This window comes from Centruroides vittatus, unplaced genomic scaffold (genome assembly GCF_030686945.1).
Source record: "Centruroides vittatus isolate TY-2023 unplaced genomic scaffold, ASM3068694v2 contig_401, whole genome shotgun sequence".
Taxonomy (NCBI): Eukaryota; Metazoa; Arthropoda; class Arachnida; order Scorpiones; family Buthidae; genus Centruroides; species Centruroides vittatus.
Window position 1 is genome coordinate 2,133,210 of NW_027122216.1, and position 13,096 is coordinate 2,146,305.

At 28.0% G+C, this 13,096-nt stretch overlaps 1 protein-coding gene across 3 annotated transcripts in view; it reads right to left on the bottom strand.

The window, feature by feature from the left end:
• The window catches only part of LOC136976561 (uncharacterized), a 171,195-nt gene extending 162,775 nt beyond the window's left edge, over positions 1 to 8,420 (bottom strand). For 2 of the 3 annotated variants that reach the window (XM_067271896.1, XM_067271893.1), the window contains exon 1: positions 8,186 to 8,419. In XM_067271896.1, coding sequence (XP_067127997.1) covers positions 8,186 to 8,276 — 91 coding nt within the window. In that variant the 5' untranslated portion in view covers positions 8,277 to 8,419. Of the gene's footprint in view, positions 1 to 8,185 lie in introns of all 3 variants that reach the window. The other variant, XM_067271892.1, reaches the window with a different exon arrangement.
• Positions 8,421 to 13,096: the final 4,676 nt, after the last annotated feature.

Consider the following 13,096-nt stretch of genomic DNA (forward strand, 5'->3'; position numbering starts at 1 on the left):
ATTTTCAAAATATATTACTGTAATTTTCTCCTAATTAGCCTATCAAATCATGAAGTTTAATGACTTATTAATACACTTAAAATATTTTTAATTAGAAATTCACATTTCAAAATGTAAACAGACCTTAAAATTATGCAAAATCAAGCTTTATAGGCCTAAATCGCAAATTCTTATTAAATCTTTGTAAATATGAAGCATTTTATCTAAACGTTTTAATTAATAAAAGGTTAGTTTATAATTGCAAATGGCAATATGCCAGTGCATTTTTATTTTATTGTTAACGCTTATAGAACATAACAAATAAGCTCTTCCTCGAAGCATAAGAGCGAAAGTTTAGGTCAATATATACTCATCAGCGTTGGCATCAATGCGAATTTAAAGAGCAAAATTCGCATATTAATAATTGTTTATGCTTAAACGAGGCATAATATCCACTTGATGATCCAATTAGACAATAACACCACATGGGAACACTCATATAACCAGCTAGTAGCGCATATAGTTATACGAGTAATTAGTTTCATATTCAAGCACTTATATCATCATCGAAAGGTATTCTGAGACCTCATAAACTGAATAGGTTATGTATTAGGAAATGAGTCAGACCTTCTATGGGCGTATCTTTTAATTTGAATGAACCAATGACATTATACAATAAGCAATCGTTAAAGTGATTTATGCTTATGGAGTCCATTTGACATCTGTGATTTAATGATTCAAAAACCGATAATCTACCATTTGTCACTTATTTCTCACCCGATACGGAAGAAATTCGTAGCATAAAGTGGAAAAGGTGCAGAACATGACGAGCATGTCAGAAACGTGAGGAGCGGTAAAATGACACAGCAAACGTGACAGAAACTCGACACAGGACAAAAGAAGCGTGAAGATGACCGTGACAGAAAATGCCGTCCAGCCAGAAAGAAACGTCCTGACAGGATAGGAAGATAAAAAGTGATGAAAATCGGACACGGCAATCGATAGAAGAAAGAAAATAGTTCTAAGATAGGAAAGTGTTGGATGCCGAGAATTTTTTTATCCTTCCTGCTTTTCCTTTCTATATAAGTGTTCTTGACGAATGTCCTTATCCGTTTGAAGTTAATTAAGTTATAAACCGAACCCGTAAAAAATAAAACAATGTATAGACTTTTCATCTAGATGCTTATTTGAATTAAATAAATATGTAAATATATATACACACGCGTGTATATAATATATAAACATACAAGTCCTCATATATATATATAAACAAATCCTCAGAATATAAATTCAGTTTTATGACACGATTTTAAAATTATTGGTCTATAAATTTTTAACCAAGTATTTTTATTGGCTATATTTTATTTTGGTTACTTTATTGTAATTTACTACATTATTCTCCTCCTGGCTTTATTTCTATTTCAAATTCTCTCATCCTCCTCCCTTTTCTTGTTTCATCTATATCAATTCTACATTAAGTATCTATCAAGAATTGGCTTAAATGGATCGTCGTAGAAAGATTCTCGAGCAAAAATTATAAGAGAAGATGGCATCTCGCAGAAATTAAATAAGTCACAATGAACTACAAATTGAAAAAATATAACAAGAGTACAACCTATCGAAATAAATAAACATTAAAAATTAATGAAAACTAACGTCCTATCCACTGTATAACATAAATAAATATAAGTAAAAAGTCGACATAAAATCGTAACCGTTCGTGCTTCTCAAGATGCGTTAGACGGTTTTAAATCTTCAAGAATCGATGAACTGTTCTGGTGAACCAAGAGGGATTTTGCAGTAACAGTTGACACCACTGGAAACTGCATGACATGTCCGTTGATGGTGTGAGACGTACGATGGCACAAAAGCCAGTCTTTTCACAGTTCCATACATTGTTGTGTAAATGTTGAACGATCTCACCTCAGGGATCGGAAATATCCAAACCTCAGACCCAACGGTCTTTACACCTGGAAGGCAAACTGCAGCTATGTTCGTGTCTGAGTGTAGTTCTTTCTATATTTATTAAATCCTATGTTTTATATTGAATATATTCTTTAGAACATCTTTCATGCAAAATTTTCTCTATTAAGGCATTTAGATATTTTCTTTTTCACTTTTGATCTTCTGTTATAAAATTATAAAAGAGAAAAATTTGAATTTCAAAATTTTGTCGAAAGCGATCATATTTTAGAATATCCAGAAAAACAAAAGGGTATTTCTTCGTTTATATGTCTTTTTTATTTCCTTTCTTTTTAGGATTTATCGTATCTAACCTCATAAAAACTATCTTCGATTTTTAAAAAAGAATCGGATCTCTTTTCACGTCCCAATATGTGGATTTCTACGAAAAGTTTTCCATAGAATCGACCAAAAAATTGAAGAAAAAGGTGTCAATGCTTAAAAAAAATATACTCACTTTGAAGAAAAGCGCAAACTTGAATAGGACTGTGAAGGATTCTATGTAGAAAGAATAGAAAATGAATAGGACTATGCAGAAAGATGCTTCAATAGTAAAAAGGTTTTTATTCAGAAAAAGGTACTAATACTATAAATGTTCACCTTTCCATAAAAAATCATATATAAGAATGAAGTTTTTCCATAAAGCAGGTACCAGAATGAGAATATTCTATGCAAGAACCTATCTCGACAGTTAAATATTTTTCAAAATCGAAACGTCAGTTGAGAAAGAATTCAATGGGGAAAGAATACTATACAAGGAAACCATCATTTCAATACCATTCACTGTTATTTATCTAACATTTTTGATAAAAATTCACTTTTCGTTCTCCTCATAACTTTCATAATAACTAGTTACAGGTTATTACGAAATTCAGAATGGACTGTGACATAAATATACGCCAGCTTTTTATCAGTAGAAATAAACGAATTCGTTAAAACAATGAAATAATTCATTAAAGTGCACAAAACAAACGAATTATTAAACAGTCTCGGCGCGTAATACAGAGAAATGGTCGAAGTAATATACATAATCATATTCATAAAAACATTTTTTTCATTAAAATTACAAATGCTGAAACATAGCATTACATCTTATAAATTCTAACCTCGTGCGGTGACAAAACACCAAACAGAAAACACCGACTCAGCACTTCTCATCTTTCGAGAACCGAGGAAGAAAGCTAAGAGGAAAATGCGTGTTTTAAGTTATTATAACATTATTTTAAAGTTACAATCAATAAAACTTTATTGATTTAGTTAAGATACCCATTCTTAAGGGTTATGTGAAATAAAGCAGAAGTGACTTTTGCAACCACTCGGTTCATTCTTCCGTTGATGTGGATGACTCTTCATTATCTTAGAAGAGTAATTTATGAAGCAATGAATCGTACGAATTTGTACTTAGTACTTAATTCGTTCGATTTATTACTGGTTATGAAATGAATCGTAATGATTATGACCCTTCTATTTTTTCTTCAGTTTAAAAGTAGATAATTTCTTTTGAATTTTTGTTATCAAACACAATTTTATTAAAAGGTTTACAAAATGTTACGATTAAAGAAAAAATATCGTGACTAAACGAATATAAAGTGAAGAAAATGTTCGTTTTTACGAAGAAGATTCTTAGAGATAAATCTACGGGAAATTATTTATATATTTAACAATCTTTTAGTTATTTTTTCAAAATATATTAGGCTAATAACGAATGAATTACAGTTCATTAGCGGAAATGCATGCAACGGTTGATACAAATAGTTTATGTAACCAGAGAGAATAATTCTGATAGAAGATATTTAGTTAAACGAATGTCCAATCTGTCATATAAATGAACTAAATTCTCAATTTCTGCTGTATAAATGACTATTCTGGAGATTCTTTTATTATTAGATAGGCTGTATTTAAGAAGGAAACTGTACTTAAACATTTTAAGAAAAGGTATCTCATAAATGTATATATTTAAAACTGTTTTGAAGAGTAAACTGTAAATAATTAATATGCAAAACAAAGAAAGAATTGGAAACTGAATAACAATTTTTAATTTACAAAATATAGCAAAAATAAATATTAAAAATAAAGGTGCCGCATTTAATAAAATTAAACTAACGTTGTGAATAGTTTCTGGAATAAAATAAATCTTCAGCTTTATATATATATATAAAGCTGCAAATTCAGAATATATATATAAAAGCTATACACAAATACTTGTAAAAAGACAATTTAAATCGTACGAAGAGATTGAATCTATAATCGAACCCTTTTCTAATTATAAGAACGAAAACAAAATTATCCACGAAAGCTTTGTTAAATTTTCTAATTCCAAGCAAATTATTTCCGTTTCTGCTTTGTTAATTCATTATAACGTAGACAAAGATAAAAAAAAAAAGTTTGTTGATAAAATTTTATAAACCAGTTTATAAAATTTTTACTAAGAACTCGTCTCTTATGAATTGTTAATATGTTATAAACACAGCGTTTGTTGATCAAAGCTACTCCATTAGGACTTATAACAAGAAATCAACCACCTTGAGAAATACTGATGAAATGCTTGAAGGCATTTGCTACAATTCTGATTTTACCTCCATTCTTACTCTGTCCATAATCAGATTAGATGCTTAATTCGTTTCCAACCGTGTCCTGGAAACATTGTTGAATGCTATTAAGTTATCTGGATTTAGCTGTAGCCAGTTTTCTCTTTTCTTCTCGTACGAAAATTTCCAACGATAATTTCCAATTGGCTGAATGGAAAAATAATTTAATTTTTTTAAATAAATGGTTTAACTATTTCCACCACTTTTATTGCTAGCTCGATCGAGATACGGATATATCTCTCTATACAGATGTAAAGAAAGAAGAATTTATAATAAATAAACGCGAGAAGGAAATAATAAATAAACACAGAGAAAGAAGTGTGTGTGTGTGTGTGTACGAGAGAGAAGAGAGGGGAAAAAATTCGAATAGAAGAGATTGAGAAATGCGAATCACAGATAAACAGTGAAAGAAGAAAAATACTAAGAAGAGAAAATTGTCTTATTTGGTAAAGTAGAAGTGAAAATGTTACATAATAGAAGAGAATAGGAAAAGAAACGTTTTTTAAAAAAGAAGAAAAGTAAAAACTGCTACGGGACACGAAAAATGAAATGAAAATGTTTGGAAAAAAGTCATACCAAAGGGAAAAGAAACATGAAAAATCCTTCAGAAAAATGTTAAAATTATAACTTAAATGAGAATAACTCTTCGAAACGGTGCTAAAAACAAGTAAAAAAAAACAATAGAAGATCAGAAAACGATTAAATGTTCTTTGATGGAAACTATACTTTTCTTACTACAACTACTACGGGTACTACTATTTATTAATTTAACAACAAAAAAGTGTTGAATGGCATATTCATCTAAGCTATTATATATTCGATTTTTTATTTTTTATTCAAGCAATGCTTTCACTTCTTATAGGCCTATCCGGACTAGCACATCTTTATTGGATTAAGCAATTGGTTACACTAATGGAATCTTAGTGTCATAACTTTCAAAACAAATTACTATTACTTTAATAGCGCTTGATTCTCGTTCTTTTGAATCATCTATGTCACTTATCTTTTGTTAGTGTTTTAAAAATATAATTAATTCAGTAAGTTTTTAATTGTGAGCCTCGAAGCGTTTTGTTTCGATCTTTAAAATTCTCTTACATGAATTAATGATGAGGTTGATCAAAGTCATGAAAAAGCATTGGTAGGTGTCATATATCTAACGAACCCGTCTTCCTAAACAAACATAGCTCATGCTGTTACCATGGTAACCACAAACAACTTACATCTTTTCTCCTTACAACAACAACATGAACAAAGCCAGGACTCGTGTTACATTTTCCGATCGAGTCGCCATCAAGGCCAAATTTGCCTTCTTAATAAGCCATAGTGTTTAGATTTCAAATAAATTTTTGTAACTTACAGCTTTGGCTCCGTAACTTAAAATATAAATCTTTACAAACTTTCGCGTTCGGTAACAAACTAATTTATATATATATATATATATTAAATATTTTAAAATATTTACATACTAATTGAACAATTGAGCGTGTTAGTAAACATAGGCCTGTAACAGTCAGAGCTAACTTAACATATAAACCACATATTCATAAAAAAAGAAACAAAAACGCGTCAAACAGGTAGTGTATACATTAAATTTACATTTATAGATGTTATTTGTTTAATAAAAGTATCTTTACACGATAATTATAAAAGAAACCACTTAGTAGAAGGCCTAAAATTCGTATATACAATATCTCGAACTAGCTCGTTATAATTGCCACTCCCTTTAAGTAAACTTGTACTGTATAAAACTAGAAATTTGTTTTACTTTATCTAGCTTATTTAATACAGTTCTTAAAATCAGGAGCTACTGAAAGTTACTGTTTAAGAGAGGAGATTGTCCCAAGAGGACATCATCATTTTGGATTAGACTGTATTTATCAGTTGCAGCTATAGCATTGTAGTTTTGATATGATTGTCTACACACTCCTGCTGAGCGGGGAGATAACAGGAGTGATATAAAGGTCCTGACGGAAATTTGTTGATTTAACACTCGTCAGTACGCTAGCTGATTCAACATAATGAAAATTCTGTTTCTATTATATTGTATAATGAGTTTGTGTTAAAAAGCAAACTGTGTTATGCAATTAAAATTGTCTTCTAACAAGGAAAATCGGCTGAGTCTTATCTTTAATATAATTTATATTCGTGTAAAGATTGCCTTGGTCATCTATGAATAGGATAAGCCTTTTAGTAGCTATTAGTCATTTCATTAATTAAAAAATAATAATCTTACTGAGTCAAAGAATTCCTTCTTCAGACAGGAGCATTATAAGAGAATTAGGCCTAAACTAATTATGATTTATGGTAATTGTTCTTAGCAATAAATTAAGAGCTAAGAGTTCTAGAAATAGCTACAAATAGATCTTTCCTAAGTTAATAAATGTTAATCTTATACACAAAATTAACTTAATATTCTATAACATGTTACTGAGGGTTCTTATAAAGTAGGCCTGCACAGGTATACACAATATAGCCTTGTTGGGATTAACAGTTAATGCTTTAAGCTAAGATACGTTATTGACAAATAAATAAGTATTTTATGATAATAAAAATTAAAAAATTACAATTATAAAATTCATTTAAGGTAATTGCTAATCATAAATTACTGCACGATAAAGTAAAGCTGTCTCTTCCTAAGTTTTTAATGAATATATTTTGAAATGTTTTTACTACTAATTACAGAGAAAATATATGAAATTATAAAGTAACGATTAAAATTTATATCAAGTGTAGATAAAGTAATATCGGTAAATTTAAAAGGAAAGAATTATTAAACTTATGAATTATAAAATCTGACGAATGCTGATCAACAATAATTAAACTGCAATAACTATTGTCGCAGCAATACTAAACTGCTGACGAAGTCGTCACCTAATTGGAACTAACTACAAAACTCTATAATTACTGTTAAGTCGGAGAATAACAGTAATCGAATCGCTCATTAAGAGAAAGTAGTTAAACACATCTGGATTGCGAAACTCAAACTAGAAGTTGCCACAAACAAACGAATTACCGTTCGTTTGTATTATTGCAAGCACAAATACAATATAATCTATCGATTGAGTAGAGTGCACATACACAGAAAACGACAACGTTGCACCCACGCCGATCATTACCACCTTTCTGAATCCGTACATAAATGGATCCCAGTCATTATCAACTAGTATTTGTTATGAGACTATTTTGAGTGAGAACGTGCATTAAGCTCTTATGCAAACTGATTCTGTGAAACATTGCAGGACAAATGACGAAATGTTAAGCACACTTTCCAAAATTTACAATCATCCAAGTGAGTCAATTCGGAAATGGAGTCGTTGGAATAATTTAAAGCGAACTTATTGACCGTGTACGATTGGGACGAAGAATTTTACGATCCAACTTGTTAACACGCTTCAACTCAACTAAGCTATAATCTTAAAGAGAACTTTTTGAATTTGTAACAGTCTAAAACGAGTTTGGACTGTTGCTCTATTCTACTAGTGAAGTAAAAAGTAGAGGCGAATGCCCCAGGCTAAACGGTCGGGACGGGAAGTATAACAAATGGACTTGAATCGACTTCATTCTGCTTAGTGGTTTTTTTTAAAAAAAAAGTAATCTGAATATAATCGTAAAGATTCCCGTTACGGGCCAAAAATCATTTTTTTGTTAAAACTTACCACAATTAAAGACCACAGTGAGTAGAAGTGGAATAAAAGTGGTAACAGTCACGTGGCACAAAGTCATCCGTCTAAAATCATAAGCTGACATTTCCTTTATCTTTTTTCTCAGAGACGTTGAGAAGTCGGAATAATCAGCCCGTTCTGTCTCTTTCAATCCAGGAGTCCATGGCTGTGACAAGTAAAAGCGATGAAAGCCAATTCCGAACTGGCGTCTTCCCAGCAGCACTGCAAGGCTCGTGGCCTCCCCACTCCACCTCACTTCTGTCACATGGTCGGTCATCGACCAATCTAACGCCAGAGAATACCTCAATAGCGACGATTCTACCCTCTGCCGTCGACTAACGAAAACATATGGAAAGGGGCCTAATTGCTTCGCTTCTTATAAATTTTCATTTTTCTTATTTATCATTCTTCATCACTTCTCTTATTTTTTGTGATATTAATAAGAATATTCTGCAGAATTAAGGATTAATTTGACGAGACAGTAATATTTATATATATAGCCTACATAAATATAAATTGTTTAGTTACCTTTAATGTTAACGTTCGAATGGTCATGTATGATGTATAGGGACTTTAGTATAATAATTATTTTAACGACTTTTTTTGAAAAATTGTTTATATAAAATATTTTTAACTGCCGTAAAAATATTTTATAAAGTTTAAAATTATTTATTACTTAAATTGAATTATTTTAAACGCTATAATATATTTTTATACACGCCATTTTTCTGCTTCAAAAAATTCATTTTTAAACTTAATTAACGAGAAAATTAAAATCGTATTTTTAATAACTACTTAATTTTTAGCGTTTAAAAAAGTCTGACAAGTTTTTATGAATTTTTTTTCTTTTTTTATTAAAAATCTAAATATCAAGATATTTTTCGTTGATATTTAACATAAAAATACGTAAATTTATATCAAAAATGTTAGCATATTTGCAATTCTCTAGGAAACTATTCTAATTAAAATTTTCGAGTAAATTAAAATACATTTATATATGTTAAAAATATATTTACCTTTTATTTAAACATTTAATTAAATTAAAATGAAAAAAAAACTGATAAAAGTTAATTCAATTAAATAGAATTAAAAACTTCTTTGTAACAGTAATTAACAATATATAATATTTTTTATATATTAATATATTGTTTTTAATTGTAACGTAATAAAAAATTCAATTTAACGAAATAATTTATAAATAAATATTTTAGATATAAATTTTTAAAATTTATAATAAATCTTTTTACGCTATTTTTATTTATTTATTTATTTATAATATATTTACTATAATATTCTAGCTTATTGCCTCACTATACGTGTTTACGTAAAGGCCTCGTGTTTTTAACTTTACTAAGTTTATTATTTGGTTGAATAGGAAGGGCCTGTTACAGGTACAGTACTGTAAAGTATAGTACAGCTTAAGGTATAGGCGTATTCAATGAGGGTAGAACACTTCTTAAGAAAATTTAAAATAAATATTTAATTATTATTTACTCATACGTTTTTCTAATAATTAAATAAAGATAAATATATCGCTCTTTACGTATAAATTTTATTAGATTTATACGAATATAATTTTATGCTAAATCTATTCTTCCTTACGATGATACACACTAACTTAACACGTTAAGTTTAAGCCTGACCTTTAACATATAAAATTGAGTAATATTCTTATAAGGACCCGTAAATATATAGCGTGTTTTAGAAAGATTTATTGTTATAAACTCATTAATCATTTGAAATATTTATAGTGATTTTAAGCTTCTCTATTCTATGCTTTTAAATACAGGCAGTCCCCCAGTTTCGGATGTAACGTGTTCTAGAAATTGTACAAAAATCAAACAATAAAGTAACATGCTATAATCCCAGAGAGTTAAAAATAAAAATTATAAAATCTCTTATTAGAAAAGTTTTATTTATTTATTTTTTTAAGGAGAATATGTTAAAATGCATATAGAACGTTAAAACCATAGATTAAAATGAAGACAAACAATAAAAATTAATTTTCACAAATAATTTAGATGTTTGCCAGAGAGGATTAATTCATTAACGGAAACGTAATAGATTGAAATTATTATTATTTTTTGGATAAAAATATAAAAATTTAGAATAGGAAAAGAGAACTTCTGAGTACCAAAATAATACGCACGAGTTGTCTAAAAGTCGAGGGTTGTTTGTATATATTTAACAATTTTTCGCGTATAAAATTTAATTTTTACTTTATTTAATTATATTATTTATAAAGCTTTATTTTTATAATAAAAGTACAAATATAAAGCAAAGTTTATAAATAAAATTTGAACTAAGTTTGCGTTCGAACTGGATAAAGTCAATAAAGCTTTACCTTCACGAGTGTTTAATTTGAGTTTCAAACTTAGATTTATTTTTTTCCTCCCTCTCTCTTTTAGAAAAAAAATATTTTTAAAGAAAAATTCGATTTTTTTACAGAATTTTTCTTGCTAGGATAAGTAACGATTTAAGGTTCTTGATATTAATTCGAATGGGTTAGTTGATACAGAACTCGACACCCATTTTAATAGGACCCTAGGGTGATGAGTACTCCCTTGATAGAAAAGTATGAACCACCCAAATTGTTTCTAATATATCTTCTCTCACTTTAAACTCGATCGTTTCGTTAATCTTTCTTGTACAAAATCCCATCAGTTTTAATTTTTTAAATGTTATTTTTAATAATTTAAAGAATTTTGTAATATAAACGAATGATCTAAACTGATTTCATAACAATAATTATCATAAAATTTTAACTGTTTATATATATATATTTAAATTGTCTATTTTAGAAATTGAAGTGGGATTCGGGTAATTACTTGACTAATTGCTAATTATTAATAATTAATCATTAAAATAATTTTGTATAATAAAGATACTTAATTAGATAGTTCCTAAATTAAGCTTTATAAAAAAAAATTTAAAGTTATATTTTCCAATCTTTTAATTTTAATTAATTGATTTTTTTAAACATAAATTTTAAGTTAATTAAAAAATTAATTAAAAATTACTTTTTTTATTAGATAAATTTATAGAAAAATATTATTTTTAAATATTCAAATAAAATCTTTTAATGATTGTTAATTAGCCTTTTACCGAACCTTATAGGTTCATTTCAATTAATTAATTAAATAATTCTAATTATGAATTTCGTATTGAAGTGAAATAAATAATTTATTTGCTTTTTGAACAGCGTGGGAAAAACTATCAATAGGAACACAGGGGGAGATATGTATTACGTCCCCTTATATTGCTATAGTATAGGTGCGTGTAGTGCAGGCCTAGTATAGTTGTCGCAATATGAGCGTAACTATATTGAGATTTACAAGTGCCAATTTTTTTATTAGAAATCAAGACTTTATGGAGGAATAGAACTTTAAAAGGGCGAGTTTAATTTTGAATCCACATTACAATATGAAAGTAAGTACTTTATAAATCAAGTCTTTCTGGAGGAGCGGATGGTAGGAAAGAAAAGGTAATTTAATTTCGAATCTGCGCCCTTATATGAATATAACTAATGCGAAAATTCTTTATGAATTAAAATTTTCTGAAAGAATCGAACATTATGAAAAGGATGAGTTGAATTTTGAATCCATGTCGTAATTTGACTATAACTATATTAGGATTTATAAATACCAACTTGTTTATAAATCAAGACTTTCCGGAGGATTAAAATATAGGAAAAGGATGAGTTTAATTTCAAATCTATGCCCTTGTATAAGCGTAATTTTAAATGTAAATTTATGTACCGAATTGTTTATAAATCAAGACTTACCGGAGGAATAGTACGCTAGGAAAAGGGTAAGTTTAATTTCGATATATTATAGTTTATTAAAGTTATAATGTTATATAAAAGTATCATTTCATTAATTTCGAAGATATATCCATTAAGTACAACTGTTGCGGAAAATTCAGTAGAATCAAGAATCTTATGTAACTGATTTAAAAGTGATTACTAAGTAAATAAGGCAAGACATCAAATTAAAAGCAATACTTTAAGTATTGCTTTTAAATTAAATGTAAGAGAGAGATTTTAATATTTCGATTAAAATTCATAGTTATAATTTACACTCGTGATTAATATACATAAGTTTTTTTGAAATTAAAAATGGTTAATTGAAGTTGTTCGGGAGGAAATAGGGTAAGATGTTAATTTTATTTTTTAAATTAAATATTAAAGTATGTACTAATAAATAGAGTTATTTAGCAAACATTTAAATATTTTATTAGGAATTCAATTAAAAAATTTATGTCAGCGTAATATATAAAAGAAAAAATATATGAAAATAAATAAATGAAGGTACGTTATTCATTTTACCCCGAGTCTTGGATAAGATGATAAATTCTGATGGGTTTGGATAAATATTTCAGAAAAATGACATGTTTTCGGTAAATTTATCTCCTGAACGAGTCGTATATAAATTCATATCTTGTTAATATAAGCAGAATATTTATTGAATAAAATAGAATCACTAAATAAAATCCTTTGATGATTTTTGAAATTGAAGTTATACTAAATCCCAACCATATTTCCTTTTATTTTCTGTAGACATCAATGTTATATATCAAGATGATATCGTCTATAAAATAAAAGATAAGTCGTCATCATCTTACCCCATTCGTCACTATATCTGACATTTTCTATAACTTTTTCTATGTTTAACTAAATTTTATATATCTCAAGGAAAAATAATAAGAATTTATGTTTTAATTGTAGATACAAGCTAACTATGATGAAGATATTTATATATTTGTTACTACGTATGTTAACGTAGAGAACAACTTTCATAGCTTAAAAAAAAATAGCCTAACTGTAAATACGGAAAAATTCTCTCTGATAAAACATCTATCATTTACTATTTTTTATATTAATATACATATATTTATTGTTTTCTA